Source organism: Myotis daubentonii, chromosome 9 (assembly GCF_963259705.1).
Source record: "Myotis daubentonii chromosome 9, mMyoDau2.1, whole genome shotgun sequence".
Taxonomy (NCBI): domain Eukaryota; kingdom Metazoa; phylum Chordata; class Mammalia; order Chiroptera; family Vespertilionidae; genus Myotis; species Myotis daubentonii.
Window position 1 is genome coordinate 67,022,510 of NC_081848.1, and position 16,532 is coordinate 67,039,041.

Here is a 16,532-nt window from a genome sequence, read left to right on the forward strand (position 1 = left end):
ATCCTCCCATGGGAACCAGGGGGCACCGCATCCTCTTTGTACTAGAAACGCCAAGCCCCAGAGCCCCTGGTTGCTCGCTCTGTTCCTGAGTGCAACTCCGGGTGGCCCTGTGTGGCATGTGATGTCCTCCCCCTTCAGGATGGGAGCATATGTGAGCAATCACCAGCTGTTATCCATCCAGTGTTAGGTGCCATGGGTTCAGCCATCCCCCTAACTATAAGGCAGGAATCCTTCCCTCAGCAATGGGACAAATAAGAGATGTTTAAAACAAAAAGTTACTATTCCATCAAATTCTCCCAACACCTGGGGTTGTCATGTAAACTTTTAGCCAATCTATTAATGTCTCATTATGGCCTTAATTTTTATTTCGTTGATTACTCATGAGATTGAGCACTTCTTCATGCGTATTGTCTTGTCTATTTGTGTTTTTCTTTGGTAGCGTTCTGATGAAAACAAAATGCAGTTCTGCTTAGCTCCTCTGGGGAGCTGACTCCCCAGGACGCAGGGCTTGGCAAGAGCAGGCTGCGGGCCAAGTCCTGACTCTCTGGGCAGGTCAAAGGCCATGGGGCAGGGATGGCTCATCCCCTTCCTGGGAGGGTGCTGGAGGAGCCCAGGTGTCCTGAAGGACCCAGAATGAGTAGGAATTCCAATCTTGGCTCCTTGAGGCTTTCTATTCCTAGACCTCAGTCATCTGTAAAATGAATGGCTTTCGTATTTGCTTTATCTCACACACCCCTATACTATATGTTCTTTCATATTTGTATTGCACTGAATTGTGTCCCCCCAAATTCGTATGTTGAAGCCTTAATCTGCAGCTTGTATCTGGAGAGAGAGCTTTTAGGAGGTAATTAAGTTTAACTGAGGTCATAAGGGTGGGACCCTGATCCAACAGGACTTGGCTTTATATGGAGAGAGAGAAAGAGAGCGAAACCCACAGATACATACTCCGTGTGAGGACACAAAGTGAAGAGGCCAAGGGCGTCTGCAAGCCAGGAAGAGGGACCGCCCCAGAACACTATGCTGGCATCCTGATCTCAGCGCTCCAGCCTCTACAACGGTAAGAAGATAACTTTATATTATTTAAATCACCCAGTCGATGGCATTTTGCTGTGGTGGCTCGAGCTGACTACTACAATATTGTTTAATGGACTTGTTTTGTTTACTTGAATACACTTATATAAAAAGGAAACTTGACATCTCTGTAAATGGAAAATCAGTAGCCCTCACTATTAATAGAATGAATCTGGGCCGACCAGACACAGGGCCTTGAGCCCAGGGTACTTTTAGGGGTTTATGAAAATACTTTAATTTTAATTTTTAAGAAATTAACAGAAGAAACAATAAATGTAATAATGAATCAGATCTGGATTATATTCTTACTTGTACTAATGCAATAACAACATGTAACTTTAAAAAATATATTTGTATTGATTTCAGAGAGGGAGAGAGAGAAACATCAATGATGAGAGAGAATCATTGATGGTCTGCCTCCTGCACGCCCCGCACTGGGAATCAAGTATTCAACCTGCGCATGTGCCCTCCTGGTTCATAGGTCAATGTTCAATCACTGAGCCACGTCAGCTGGGCAGTAAAATGTAATTTTTAATCGAAGAAGGGGCCACCCGAGGTAAAAGTGACCAGGGCCCCTGAAAGTCAGAATGCAGCCTGGAATGAAGGTACCTATGAAATAGACGCCACGAGGATTTCAGTACCAGAGAAGAGAGTCTATAGAGTCCTACTGAATTGAAATAGAGAAGGGCTACATCTTAATAAATGGACAACCAAATTTGTCCATTTGATTAAACTGTTAGTTCAGATAAAACTTGTATTACTTTTCCTGCTTGTATACTGTTTTCCATACAATTGCTTTTATACAGATTATTTAGCAAAGTTCAGGTTTCAGAGTGCTTTCGCCTCATAAATTTAGGCTCTGCTATGTTGGACCTTTTTGTTCAGTAAAACTTACGATATTATGAAAACAAAACAAAAAGAAATATGCTGAACAAAGCTATCAGATTTAAGTTCAGCCTCCTAACTTAGTCATTCTAACATGATTATTTGATTTGGGGTGGTTGCCCTGGTGCTGCTCCAGCCTGAGCTTTGTGTGAGCTACCTCCAGGCTATGGTCTGAGCAAGCAGGAGATACACTCTGATCTGCATTAAATCAGAAAAATGTCGTTTTGGCTGTGTCTAAAGGGCAGGACCCACCTCAGATTCTCCAAGGAGCCAGCTACAAAAAGCCTAGGACACTGCTGTCTTGCAGGCAGCACTGAAGTAGATCTTCATCCAATTCAATATCAAGGGCATTCTTACGGGTTGAGACCCATATGGGGAGAACTTAATGGGACCTTCTCAGCAAATGGAATCATAGGAGTCCTCTGTAGGGAGTGATTCTGAAGGAGTCCTTTCCTGGAATCATAGTCTACCTGAAGAAAAAACTTACATACAATAATATGCATAAATAGATATGTCTATGTGTATCTTTGTGCTTGGGAGATTGTCATAGTGTAAACCATGATCAGCCTTCTCTTTACGGACAATCCCGTAATAAAACTCAGAAACCAAGACAAAAGGAATTGGTTTCCAGGGATCTGAGCTTTGCTGCCCATACAAGTGTTGATTCATTTTTATGCTTTTTATGATTTCCACATTAGCAGAAGTTTTCATACTTTCTATGTTTTTTTAAATAACTCAAATTTTTATTACTAAAAATAGAAAATTTGAGTACATTTAGAAAAATAGAAGTAGAAATTGCTATTAATCTTGTGCATTAAATAAGCAAGCAATGGTATCCCAATTATTTTCTTGATTATTAATGAGGTTAAATACTTTGTATTTATTTTAGTAGTTACGTTTTCTCTCTTTTTTTTTTTAATATATTTTTTATTGAGTTTTTACAGAGAGGAAGGGAGAGAGATAGAGAGTTGGAAACATCGATGAGAGAGAAACATCGATCAGCTGCCTCCTGCACATCTCCTACTGGGGATATGCTTGCAACCCAGGTACATGCCCTTGACCGGAATCGAACCTGGGACCTTTCAGTCCGCAGGCCGATGCTCTATCCACTGAGCCAAACCGGTTTCGGCTACGTTTTCTCTTTGATCAAATGTTCATGTCCTTTGCCTTTGTAGTACTTACTATAATTGCTTTGTTTTTCATATCAGGCTATAAAATGTCTTTATATAATAAAATATAATTTAAAAGGAAATGGGGTTTATAGTGAAAATTTTTCCTTCCCTTCCCATACATAGTCACCTAGTTACCCTCCCCAGGGGCCATCACAGGATCTTGTATCTTCCAGACATGTTGCAGGCATATGAAGGTGAATATTGTATTACTAAAGGCCTGATGCATGAAATTTATGCAAGAGTAGGCCTTCCTTCCCCTGGCTGCCGGCACCGGCTTCCCTCTGGCAGCTGGGACCCGGGCTTCCTTCCGGCCTCCGGCTTCGTCCAGAAGGACATCCGGTTTATTACCCTTTTATTATTACTAGATTATTATTACCCTTTTATTATTATAGATGATTATATAATCACTTATTGTCCAAACATCAGTTCATTACTCCTTACACCCAATGTTAAGAGCCCCATTTTACAGATGAGGAAATGGAGGCACAGATAGGCTAAGGAATTTGCCCAAGGTTTTTCAGATAATAGTCGAGCTGGGATTGAATCCTGATTATTTGTACCTGGGAGTTATAATTTTCAAAGTTCCTCCACTTCTGTGAGCTTAGCCTCACTGTGGTCCTGGGAAGGAGGTGGGAGGTTCCACAGCCCACCCAAGGCCATGCTGCACTGGGGGCCCAGGTGGAACTAGAATCCAGGTTCTCCTTGGAGCTCTTTCTGGCGCGCACACACAAAGGTCTGCATTGTGTAAGGACAAGGCCACGCACGTGGGCCTCCCAGCTGTATGGGCGGTGAGAGTCCATCTCGGGATGGGGCGGCTGGGTTAAATCCATGACTAAATTCAATTCACTTCGGGGATGTGGGGTTTCTGGGTGAGAAAGGAAGGCGCGCCGCAGAACGTTGGGCAGACTTTGCTCCACATTATGGAACTGCTTTCAGTTTCCACAGGCCCTGTGACCACACCTTTTCTTACTCTGCTCTCTCTTCTGGGAACACACTCAATCCCATGTTCTTACTCTAGCGAACTCCCCATGTGTTGCAATGCACTTGGGTTTTTATGTCTTCCAGGAAACCTTGCCCCTCTCTGAGGTTGCATCAGGTGACCCCTACTCCAGGCTCCCACAGCACCAGGTGGCTCCCTATATCCTCCCGCGTACCACTTTGCATTAAAAACGCAGGGGCTGAATTCTTTCCCTCAAGGGCAAGGACCCCACTTTCTCCTCGCGCTGTTCCCTAAAGGTCAGGGCCCTGCGACACTCAGTAGTAAATGCATGTTAACTGAGACGAATGACCAGAGGTAGGATGAAACGCCCGGGTTCCCTCATCTCTACCTAGATTGTGGCCAGTGTCCAATTCATTTCTGGCATGTAGAGGAAGCCGAGTTAAAGTTTACTGAATTGAACAATTAATCGTTCTGCAAATACATCGTACATCGGCCCAGAAAAGCAATTCGGTTCCAAGACACTTAGATAAAAACCCTGTGAGGTGGTGGGCACAGAACTCAAAATAGGAGCTCAAAGCATGCTCATTTCCTCCTCAGCTGGACTGTAAGCGGTGGGGGCAAGGACAGTGGGTTCAGTCCTCCCAAGGGGTCTCATTATTACTAGGGCATTCTTCCCCAGGTGCTGCTCCGTGCCCAGAGACTGCTCTTCTAGGGTGGCGTCAGCTCCAGGCTGGGAATGGGTCTCTGCTCTTAACGCTCCTGCCCCCTTGGGGAGGCACACAGTAGGCCCGCAGGTTGTAATAGATCGGTGGTAAAATAAGGGTGGTTCCTGAAGTCCGTCTTGGGGCCGCCCCCACCCACTGTTTTCCCAATCGACACACAGCAGGCACTTAACTAAATATTAAATCTAATAAAGGACCCAAAGCAAGAGCGAATGGCTCCAACAGCGCCCCTTGCGGCGCTCTTCACCACGCCGTCACCAGGGAGAACCGACCCTCAATTGCGCCATCGCAGGTTAGACCGCACAAAGGATCTCAACTGCCTGGGCAGGGCCTTTGGAGGGCATATAGTGCATGCTGTGCCCCACCCCTTTTTAGAGATGGGGCAAGGGGCCCAGAAAAGGGAAATGACGTGTCCAGGGGGCTCCAAAAATTCGCTAGGGGGGCTCGGGGCAGCGGTTTGAGGGTGGAGGCCGCCGAGCGAGCTGTCGGGAGCTGCGTTTGCAGAACCAGCACCTTGCAAAGACTTGGGGCGAGGATGTGTTTGGAGCGGCGGGGAGCTGGGGGAGCCAGGGGAGCCCGGGGAGCCCGGGCGCGGCGTCCGACAGCGGAGTGGAACCAGGACCCGGATGGGCGGACCCCAGCCCCGCGCCCCGGAGCGCTCGCCGCCTGGTGCACGGCGCCCCCCAGTGGGACGCCAGGGTCTAGTCACGCCGCGCGCTCCCAGGCCCGCCGCTCTCCGGACAAAGGGCGCGAGTTCCAGGGATCCAGCCCACAGCGCCCGGGCCCGGGCCGGCCGTCTCCTGCCCTCGGCGGCCTCCCGTTATCAGCGGAGTCGGCGGGGAGCAGGTACCCACGGTCCCCCAGCCTGCGCGGGGCGCGCGGGAGAGCGGAGCGTGGGCGGGGCTTCCGGAGGCGGGGGCCTCGGGGTCACTGTCGCTGCAGTCACCGGAGCCCACACTCGGTCCCGAGATGACGGCGTGCAAGCGGGTGGCGAAGGTAAGCGCACGTCGGTGGCCCCTTTCTCACGGCTCCCCTCGCCGCCCCCAGTCCCTCTGCCCGCCGTCCCTCCCCGGGCTTCCCGCGCGCACCTGTTCGTGCAGGTTCCCGGGCTGCTGAACCCTGTACCCCGCCCCTCCCGGAGGAGTAAGGGGCTGCGAGAGGGGTCGGCGCTGGAGGTCTGGGAGCGGAAGGATATTTCGTGCCGCCGGCTCCGTGAGCCGTAACGAAGATGGGGATTAGCTGGCTCTCCGCAAACTGGTTTCAGTTTCTTTTCACCTGCCAGAAACTTGTGATAACGGTTGTTTGCGTCTCAGGTGCTGAAGGGTTCCAGGAGCCAGGTGGGGGTGGGGGTGGGGTGGGCTCGAACAGAGATATAACCAGGAAAAGGTCCTTCCTTGCCTTGGACTAGCCCGGGACCCGCCTCCTAATTTGGTACCTACATCACCAGAGTCCCGAGATGTCGGGGGTGCTGAGTAGAAGTTAGGAGTGCCGGGTAGACGTTGGGAACAAACTTCCCTGGGTATTTTCAGGAGGAAAAGCTATCAAAGCGGATCTGGAAGGTGTCCTGGAGTGTAAGAGTGTGCATTCATTCGTTCTACAAATGTGGAATACCTACTATGTGCTGGTTCCTGTGCAGAGATGAGCAAAAATCTTTCCAGTCGGGGACACAATTTGAAATGAGGTCTGGAAGGATGGAGAACAGAGGATTTCCCCCAGGAGGTGGGGAATCCCAGGGTGTTTTCAGGACTGGGTGGAGCCAGGAGATAGAAGGGGAAGGAAGAGCAACCCTGGTGAAGTGGGTCTGACATCCCCCAGACTCTGCCCTTCTCAGAAGTGCCCCTCGAATGTGCAGAGTGGGGGACAGGCTTGAGGAGGGTCACGAGGGGGTGGTGGTGGTGGTGGTGCTTGCTACCCTCAGCCGTTGAGAGGAAGGCGGTCTCAGATTGGGGCACCTGGAGCAGACACAGCCCAGAACTGAGATCTCAGGGTTGGGCAGAGGGTCTTCCAGCCGAGTGGGAAAGAGCTAGGAGCTGTATTTGGTGTTTACCCCACTGGCACCATTGGGTGCCAAGCAGTTTACACATTAGTCATTTCATCTAATTGTCACTTACCCCCATTTTACAGATGAGGAAATTGAGGCTCAGAATCACTTGGTTGTCAGGGTCATCCAGTAGGGAGTGGAGGGGCTGGGATTTGAGTCCAGGTGGATGGGGCTCCAACCCGCAGCTTCTTTCAGGGGCCTCTCTGCTTTCGTTTTCTGTTCCTCTGAGTCTGGTAATTTCCTTACAGGCCTCAGGAAAGAGCTGTGTGTCCTTGCTTGGGTTTCCACATCCTCGGGCTTGGGGGAAGTTTTGGCAGAACTCACCTAGAAGAGTGTTCAAGGAAATGTCTATCCCACAGCTTCTCTGTTCAACCTTGGCCTTCATTGTTTCCAAAGAGTCACAGATTATATTGGAACTAGGACCTGGATAGCGGATGCTTCTGGTTTGGGGTACATGATAAATGAGGGTCAGATACTTTGGACAGAAGTAGTTTGTTGGCATGAACAGAGATGGAGTATGGGCTGAAACCTAGGAAATGGGGAACGGGTGTGTTTATATATTGGGGGGCAGATGAAGTTCAGCTGGTCCACAGTGCTAAGGGACCCCTCCTCGTGGAGGGGCTGTGGGAAGCTTTCTCTCTGCTTTTGTTTACACCAGGGTCTGTCTCTCAGCCTTGCCACATTGACATTGTGGGCTAGATAATATTTTGTAGGATGTTAATGAGCATCCCTGGCCTCTGCCCACTAAGTGCCAGTAGCATCCTCCATTCTGTGTTCCAGAGGATACGACCTGCCCTTGAATGTCTTTTAATCTTTAAATTGTTCCCCCCACCAAAGGTCTGTTGTCCCACAGGATGAACCCCGAAAGGGAGGGGGCTCCTTGGTCAAATAAGATTGAGAAGCACTGTATGTCGTGGGCTCACAGCTTGGAGGTTCATGACACACAATAGCATACCAAAGACTTGGGAAGTCCTGCCGTAGAGAAATCTGCTTAGCCCAGTGTTTCCCATTGCACTTGACCATGGAAACCGTTAACCTTGCAGGAGACACATTGCTCTGACTGGGCCGTCTGCCTTGGTGCCTCTCCCCTTCTCTGCAGGATGGGCTCCTTTAATTCCCCATGATCCAGCTCAGTGTCACCTTCTGCAAAGCCTTCCTGCTGTCCCCTCCTCTCCTTCCTCGTTACTGTCCACATCACCACACCCCTGGGTCCTCCATTGCTCCAGTGAAGTTCTTGAGGACTGGGCTCTGTCTTAGTCAGGTGTTAGCAGAGGCTGCCCAGGAAGGGCTGCTGGGAGAATTCAGCGATGTCCAGGTGACTGGGCCACGTTGCTAGGAAGGTGAGTCACTCCTGTCCCTTGTTTCTCTGCATGGCGTGTAGACTTCTGCTTTGCTATGGTCTGAGTCACCTTCCTCCCTCACCCTGGGATGGAGGAGTCTGCCAGGCACAGGGTGATTGATGTCTCTGCTGCTGTGAGCATGTCAGGACACACTGTCACGCTGGACACGAGTGGAGGCTAGGCAGGGCCAGAGGGAGGGAGGGTATTGGGGTCTTGTGACTCTCTAGGAAAAGGACTAGAGCAGCGGTTCTCAACCTGTGGGTCGCGACCCCTTTGGGGGTCGAACGACCCTTTCACAGGGGTCGCCTAAGACCATCGGAAAACACATATATAATTACATATTGCTTTTGTGATTAATCACTGTGCTTTAATTATGTTCCATTTGTAACAATGAAAGTACATCCTGCATATCAGATATTTCCATGACGATTCATAACAGTAGCAAAATTACAGTTATGAAGTAGCCACGAAAATCATTTTATGGTTGGGGGTCCTTTAATAACAGGAACTGTCTTAAAGGGTCGCTGCAAGAACCACTGGACTAGAGGATGGAGGTTAAGTGCCTTGGTTTTAGGAGAAACGACTCCTAAGAGAGTTGACTCCCAAGTTCTAACACCTGGAAGCAGTGACCTTCATTTTCCCTTCCCCGGCACCTGCAGAGCTGTGTGAGGCTAACACGGGCCGTCACTGAAAGCGCGTAGCACCGGCCTGGCACATACCGAGTGCTCACTGCATGGGAGCTCTGACTTTGCCGGCTTCTGCCCCGTTCGGGACTGGGACAGCTTGTGCTGGGCAGGGGGAGGTGGCTGAGGTAGGGGAGACGAAGCCAGCTGCCCCCCCTCCCCCCTCAGGAGCTGGAGGATCTTCAGAAGAATCTCCCCCAGTACCTGCGGAACCTGTCCAGCGATGACGCGGATGTCCTGGTGTGGCACGCTCTCCTTCTGCCCGTGAGTGTCCCGGGGACCCTGGTCCTGGGTTCGGGTGACTTAGGCCAGGGGCCTGGGCAGGGATGGTTAGGACTGGGCAAGAATTTTCCCTGCCTTGGAGCCCCTTTTGTACTGCCTCTGCCATTGGTAGCGGGGTCTCCCTCTGGATTGATTGCTTCCGAGGTGGAGGTAGATACCCTTTAGCTCAGGGGTCCTCAAACTACGGCCTGCGGGCCACAGGCAAATACAAATATTGTATTTGTTCCCGTTTTGTTTTTTTACTTCAAAATAAGATATGTGCAGTGTGCATAGGAATTTGTTCAACTATAGTCCGGCCCTCCAACGGTCTGAGGGACAGTGAACTGGCCCCCCGTTTAAAAAGTTTGAGGACCCCTGCTTTAGTTCATCCCAGCTGTCGCAAATGGTAAGATTTTATTCTTTTTTTTTTTTTAAATATATATTTTATTGATTTTTTACAGAGAGGAAGGGAGAGAGATAGAGAGTCAGAAACATCGATGAAAGAGAAACATCGATTAGCTGCCTCCTGCACATCTCCTACTGGGGATGTGCCCGCAACCCAGGTACATGCCCTTGACCGGAATCGAACCTGGGACCTTTCAGTCCGCAGGCCGACGCTCTATCCACTGAGCCAAACCGGTTTCGGCAAGATTTTATTCTTAAGAAAAGAAAAGATTCTTGGACCTTTGTCAGGGGCTAGATATAAACTTCCTGTTTCCCACAGTTGATCGAGGGTAAAGAGTAGTTCCCCAAATTATGCCAACCTCAGAGTGTTCTCCAGACATTAGTTATATCAAGGCGGACGGTGAAGCTGGCATCTACACAAGTGGCATCGGTAAAAGAAAGCGCATTTCATCAGTGTCCTGAAGGGGTCAGAGGTAATGGACACAAAAGTGAGTCAGTTGGGCGGAGAATACGTTCTTCAGGAGGCCATTCTCCAGCAGTGTTCGTGCCTAATTACATGGAGTAGTGTTGCCCAGTTTTCAAAGCTCACAGATAAGATGCAGAAGTCATTCAGCCTTCTGTGAGGCCACACCCTTCGCCTTGTCTCTGCTTCCTGGCCCCAGCCCTTTCTTGTTATTCAGGAACATAAATGCTGACACATTGCATCTGCCCAGTAGTTGCCTCATCTCTTATTTCAGACACATCCAGGACCATTGTGGCTTCTGTTTTGCCTTCTGCTAAGGCAGAGGAGTTCTCTTAAAACCCTGACTGTGCTTAAATGTGTATGTCATTCTGTCCTTGTCCTGTCTTCTCAGTAGCAAAGGTTCTGAAAGGTCTGGAGCTTTGGCAGCAGCCTGGCCTGGGGTCACCGAAGTTCTGGGGTTCCTTCTGTCTCGGGGTGTAGCGCAGTGCTCATGTGTGGAAATAGAGTTCACTGCTCTGGGTTCCCATCCCAGCCCTGCCACTGTGGGCCTGGGCAAGTTACTTACATGCATTGAACTTGAGTTTCCTCATATGGAATTGGAGATGCTGATAGTCATGAGTTTTCATAATACTTATAACAGTTGACACAAACGTAGTGCTTGCCATGTGCTAGGCCCTGTTCTAAGTCCGTAGCATAAGTTAACCCATTTAATCCTCACAGAAGCCCTATGAAGAAGAGTATTATTATTCCCATATGGAAGCACAGAGAAGTTAAGTTACTTACCTAAGGTCACGCAGCTAGTGAGGAGCAGAGCCAAGATTCACACCCAGACAGTGTGGCTCCAAAGTCCATGCAACCCCTACAGCCTGCTACACGGCCTAATGTGTGCCAAGCCCATAGCACAGGGCAGCACAGAGTAGGTGCTCAGGTAAGCCTTCATGTTGCTCAAACTCTGGAGGATTTCCTACTGGGTCCCAGCAGCTTCCATCCCTCGGTCTCTCTAGCCACTGTATTCTTTCTTTCTTTTAAGTCACGATAAAATACACATAACAGTATTTACCATCTTAGGCCATTGTCATGTTTGCAGTTCAGTGGCACTGAGTCTATTCACATTCTTGTTCAACCAGCACCACCATCCATCTCCAGAGCTCTTTTCTCTTCCCCAGACTCCATGAGGCACCAACTCCCCATTCCTCCTTTCCTCCAGTCCCTGCTAACTTTCTAATTTATATCAATGAATTTGGCTATTCTAGATCTCCCACAAAAGTGGAATCATTCAAAGTGTGTTCTTTTTTTTTTTTTTTTTTAAATATATTTCTTTATTGATTTCAGAGAGGAAGGGAGAAGGAGAGAGAGATAGAAACATCAATGATGAGAGAGAATCATTGATTGGCTGCCTCCTGCACACCCCCCACTGGGGAACGAGCCCGCAACCCAGGCATGTGCCCTTGGCCGGAATCGAACCCGGGACCCTTCAGTCCGCAGGCCGACGCTCTATCCACTGAGCCAAGCCGGCCAGGGCCAAAGTGTGTTCTTTTTTTGTGTAGCATATTTCACTGAGCATAATGTCTTCAGAGTTCATCCATGGTGTGGCATGTGTCAGAATTTCCTTCCTTCTTAAAATATGTTTTTTATTGATTTCAGAGAGGAAGGGGGGGGGGGAGAGAGAGAGAGAGAGAGAGAGAGAGAGAGAGAGAGAGGAAGAGAATCATTGATCGGCTGCTCTTGCACGCCCCCCCCCCCCACCCCACCCCCCATCAATCCCGCAATCCAGGCATGTGCCCTGATTGGGAATTGAACTGTTGAACTGTGTGACCTCCTGGTTCATGGGTCGACAATCACTGAGCAACACCAGCCAGGCTGAATTCCTTTCCTTTTTAAGGTTGAGTAATATTCCATTGTATGTTCACGCCACATTTTGCTTAAGCATTCATTCGTAGATGGACGTTTGGGTTGTTTCCACGCAATGCATAACGCAGCTGTGAATGCGGGTGTACAAATACCTGTTTGAGTCCTTGCTTTCACTTCTTTTGAGTATATCCCCAGAAGTGGAATTGTTGGATCATACGGTAATTCTGTTTAAATTTTTGCCTGTGATTCTGCAAACCTAAACTGCCTGGCTCTGGGGCACAGAAAGGAAGTAGGAAAGCACACCTGTGGCCCGGTGAACCTGGAACTGGGTCCACACATACCACACACACAACTGTACAGCTTTCCACAGTGGCTGCCCATTTTACATCTGCAGTCCCCTGGGTTTTACGGTTTCCTCACTTTCTCCATTTCAGCCCCTCCAACCATGGTGTTCCCCTGTATTTGCTAAAAGCTCCTAAACAAAGGACGTGTGTCCTTCTCTCCCGTAATTCTCAGGAAGGCTTTAAAACTGAGATGACCATTTGCAGCAACATGGATGAACCTTGAAAGTAGACGGAGAAAGATACTGTATGATTTCACATCAATGAGGAATCTAAAAAAAATAAGTAAAAATAGAAAACCCCCAAACTCCCAGAAATAGAGATCAGACTGTGGTTATCAGAGGCAGAGAGAGGGTGGAGGGAGGGGGAGATGAAGGAAAGTGGTCAAAAGATGCAAATTTCCAGTTATAAGGTAAATACATGCTAGGGATGAAATATATAATGTGATGATCATAGCTAACACTACTGTAGATCTATAGGAAGGTTGTTTTAAGAGAGTAGATGCTGCCCTGGCTGGGTTGGCTCAGTGGATAGAGCGTGGGCCTGCGGACTGAAGGGTCCCAGGTTCGATTCCGGTCAAGGGCACATTGCCTGGGTTGTAGGCTCGATCCCCAGTGTGGGGCTTGCAGGAGGCAGCCGGTCAATGATTCTCTCTCATCACTATCGTTTTCCTCCCTCTCCCTTTCTCTCTGAAATCAATAAAAATATATTTTAAAAAAGAGAGAGAAGATCCTAACAGTTCTCATCACAAGGAGAAACAGTTTTTTCTTTTCTCTTTTTCTTGTATCTATATGAGAAGATAAGCGTTAGCTGGTTCTGTTATGGTAATTATTTCACAACATATGTAAATCTACAGGCTGTACACCTCAAACTGATATAATGGTGTGTGCCAATTATTTCTCAATAAATCTGGGGAACGGTTAATTATCTGTACAAAAAAAAAAAAAGATGAGATGGTTCTTAGAGCTCAGTTAGTCAAACTTTACCCACTTTTCAAATGAGGAAACTGAGGCCTAGAGATGGGAGGCGCTGGCCCGGGCCACCCAGCGAAAGCAGGGTCCGGCTTGTGACCCCCCCCAGGTCAGAGTTCTTTTGTGATTCCACTAACCCAGGGCTCAGTTGCCAAATGAATGCAGGTGCCGCCTGTCGCCATTCATGATTCTTTCTGGGAATGGAGTAGAGGCTGCCTTGGACCCTGGGGTGGGGGCAGGGAAGGGGGAAACCAGACCAAGGCCCGAGGAGGAAAATGATCCTTTCAGAGCAGCCCTGCCTCGGAACAGGGCTTCACTCCTTTTCTTACACAGGAGAAGCCACCTTACAACCTACGGGCCTTCAACCTGCGCATCAACTTCCCCGAGGAATATCCAATGAGACCCCCCACAGTGACGTTCACAACCAAGATCTACCACCCCACTGTGGGCATTAATGGCCAGGTGTGCCTGCCCATCATCAGCAATGAGAACTGGAAGCCTTCTACCAAGACCTACCAAGGTGGGCTGGGCTCTGCCTCCAGGGAGGGGGGCCCATGCTGGAGAGGGGGTTATGGGGCTGATTTTGAGTTAGAGAAGCCCAAAGAGAAGAGATAAAAATTGTGGGTCTCCATGGAGTCTGTTGTTGGATAGAAGGGATGTGCCCTGAGATACCTGCTCCTGCCTCTGTTCTTACACGTGGGCAGGTGTGACAACAACGTGTCTGTGGGTCACGGGAGAGAGTAGCCGCTGAGCTATAGAGGGACAGGCTTGGGATAAGAAGGCCGCTGCCCTCTATCTGTGGAGAAGCCTCCACTCCTTTCCAGGGCTCAGTGCCCTAAAGAACAATTGCGGGGGTTGGCCCAGTAATGACAATCCAATCGCCTCATTAAGCACTTTTGGCACTGTGCAGAGAGCTTCACGCATAATGTCATCGAATCCCCTGAGCAGCTCCCCAAGAGAGTGCTGCCCTTAGCCCCATTTAGTAGATGAGCACACTGAGGCACCGAGAGGTGGAGCACTTGCCTCAGGCCTGGCACTGAGTCTATTCAGCTGGCCAGCAGCAGCGCTGGGATGCGCAGCCGGGCTTGGCTGCCGAGCTGGGCGCCATCCAGCAGGTCTTTCTGCAGTGACGGGAATGTTGTGTGCACTGCCCAGTTCCGCAGTCACTAGCCACAGTGTGGCTATTGAGCGCTTGAAATGTGGCCAGTGCGGCTGAGGAACTGAGTTCCTAGTTGTAGTTCATTCTTATTCATTTAAAACGAGATAAGCACATGTGGCTGTTGGCTCTAGTCAATGTGCGATCTCTCCTGCCTCTGGACTATCTCAGTTCTTAACCCCCGCAAGGAGGGTCCTGGGTGGAGGCGGGTGGGGAGTGCTTCTCGGATGACCTTCAGGGACCCGTGAAGCACTCTTATCTCAGAGCTCCATGTTTGTGCGCATGTGCACGTGCCTGGGGAGCCGGGCCCCTGCCTTCACCGGGTTCCCAAAGGCATCTGTGCAAGATCAACCACCAGGCAGTAGTGGTTCTCAGTCTTTAGCCTCAGAACCCCTTTTCCCAAATAAAAGTTTGTTTGGAACCTTAATATCAAACAGAGGAAAATGAAGTGGTTCTTGTTGAAAAGGGAGTGGGACCCAGACACCCCACGTATCTCATCACGGAACATAGTTTGGGAACCACTGATAGAACCAGTCAGAGCTTTCGGCATCGTCAGCTGGGAATGGGGGTGGGGGGTGGGGGGGGGGGCAATTCAGTTTGGTTAGGGAGTCATCCTGAGAGGTGGGACCTTCTTGGGGCTTCTCCAGGGAGTGGGCATGGAGTTTCAGGGGGACCTGGGAGTGGGCAGCCATCGGACCCTTCCCAGGATTTTTCTCTCCGTCCTCAATGTCCTGCTCTGGCCTCTCTCCCCAGTCTTGGAGGCCCTCAGCGTGCTGGTGAATAATCCGGACCTGGGGGAGCCCGTGCGCCTGGAGCTTGCTGACCTGCTAACACTGGACTCTGAGCAGTTCCACAGGAGAGCCGAAGAGTTCACCCTCAAGTTTGGAGAGCCCCGGCCCTCCTAGCTCTGGTTCTGGCCCTCTGCACCGGGTCCTGTCCCTGTGATGGCAGACACACAACATGGACTGGGGCCAGAGCCCCTTGGTGGCCCATGTCCTGCTCAGTTTTTCTGTGTTTGTTCCTTTCTTAGGTTGTTAGCCGTTAGTTGTGTGTGTGGTATGTGTGGACCCAGTTCCAGGTTCACGCATGGGGTTATGGGGCTGATTTTGAGTTAGAGAAGCCCAAAGAGAAGAGATAAAAATTGTGGGTCTCAGTGGAGTCTGTTGTTGGATAGAAGGGATGTGCCCTGAGATACCTGCTCCTGCCTCTGTTCTTACACGTGGGATACCTGCTGCTCTCTATCTGTGCACCTTGGTGAAGCCTCCACTCCTTTCCAGGGCTCAGTGCCCTAAAGGACAGTTGAGGGGGTTGGCCCAGTAATGACAATCCAATCGCTTCATTAAGCACTTTTGGCACTATGCAGAGAGCTTCACGCATAACGTCATCGAATCCCCTGAGCAGCTCCCCAAGATAGTGCTGTGTGCTTTCCTACTTCCTTTCTGTGCCCCAGAGCCAGGCAGTTAAGGTTTGCAGAGTCACAGGCCAGCTGCTACTAGTGGCTCCATCTTAAAGATCACCTTCCAGGCCAGCTGGCAGGAAATGAGCCCGGCAGGCCACCAGAAAACCTCAGGGACCCAGGCATCTGGGGGAGTGGAGGCGGGAGGCGGGGCACATCGAAGGGAGTCCCTTGCAATTGGGTGGTTTGTTGATTATATGATCAGCCGGGCTGTGCAGATTTAAGTGCTAAACCTTTTCTTTTCCACTGATGAAACACTAAGTGAAGAATCTGATCTCTGTCCCAGAAATCTGACTACACTGTTTCCAAACCACTTGCAATCCCATTAGGTTGGGGCCAGGCTTCAGGCTGGGAGGAGCGGCCCCTTCAGCTTCCAGTCAAGAGGGAGTCACGGAAACCGTGTGTTTTTCCAGCCATTAAAGTCTCAGATGGCCGAAACCGGTTTGGCTCAGTGGATAGAGCGTCGGCCTGCGGACTGAAAGATCCCAGGTTCGATTCCGGTCAAGGGCATGTACCTGGGTTGCGGGCACATCCCCAGTAAGAGATGTGCAGGAGGCAGCTGATTGATGTCTCTCTCTCATCGATGTTTCTAACTCTCTATCTCTCTCCCTTCCTCTCTGTAAAAAATCAATAAAATATATTAAAAAAAAAAAAAGTCTCAGATGACGTGTGGAGTCTGGCTCAGTGTTCGCTGAGGGGATGGGGCGGTTTCATCAGGAGAAGAGGAGGCTGGGAGTTAGCTGCTGTCTTATAAAAGGTGGGACCCTACTTCCC

General features: G+C 49.8%; 2 protein-coding genes across 3 annotated transcripts in view; one reads left to right on the forward strand and one right to left on the reverse strand.

Moving 5' to 3' along the window:
• SERPING1 (serpin family G member 1) overlaps positions 1–6,020 on the reverse strand; it is a 20,551-nt gene extending 14,531 nt beyond the window's left edge. Inside the window, exon 1 of the mRNA XM_059709329.1 lies at positions 5,879–6,020. The gene's annotated coding sequence lies outside the window, so the exon portion shown is untranslated. The remainder of the gene's footprint in view (positions 1–5,878) is intronic.
• On the forward strand, positions 5,435–16,189 carry UBE2L6 (ubiquitin conjugating enzyme E2 L6). Of its 2 annotated transcripts, XM_059709340.1 has the most exons (6): positions 5,435–5,786; positions 7,931–8,171; positions 9,023–9,118; positions 9,840–9,950; positions 13,480–13,666; positions 15,056–16,189. In XM_059709340.1, exons 5-6 carry the CDS (start codon positions 13,543–13,545, stop codon positions 15,205–15,207), a joined length of 276 nt encoding a protein of 91 aa, XP_059565323.1. In that variant the 5' UTR covers positions 5,435–5,786; positions 7,931–8,171; positions 9,023–9,118; positions 9,840–9,950; positions 13,480–13,542; the 3' UTR covers positions 15,208–16,189. The 2 variants fall into 2 exon arrangements, with proteins under 2 accessions (XP_059565323.1, XP_059565322.1); XM_059709339.1 differs by lacking the exons at positions 7,931–8,171; positions 9,840–9,950 and having other exon boundaries at positions 5,483–5,786.
• The last annotated feature ends 343 nt before the right edge of the window (positions 16,190–16,532 follow it).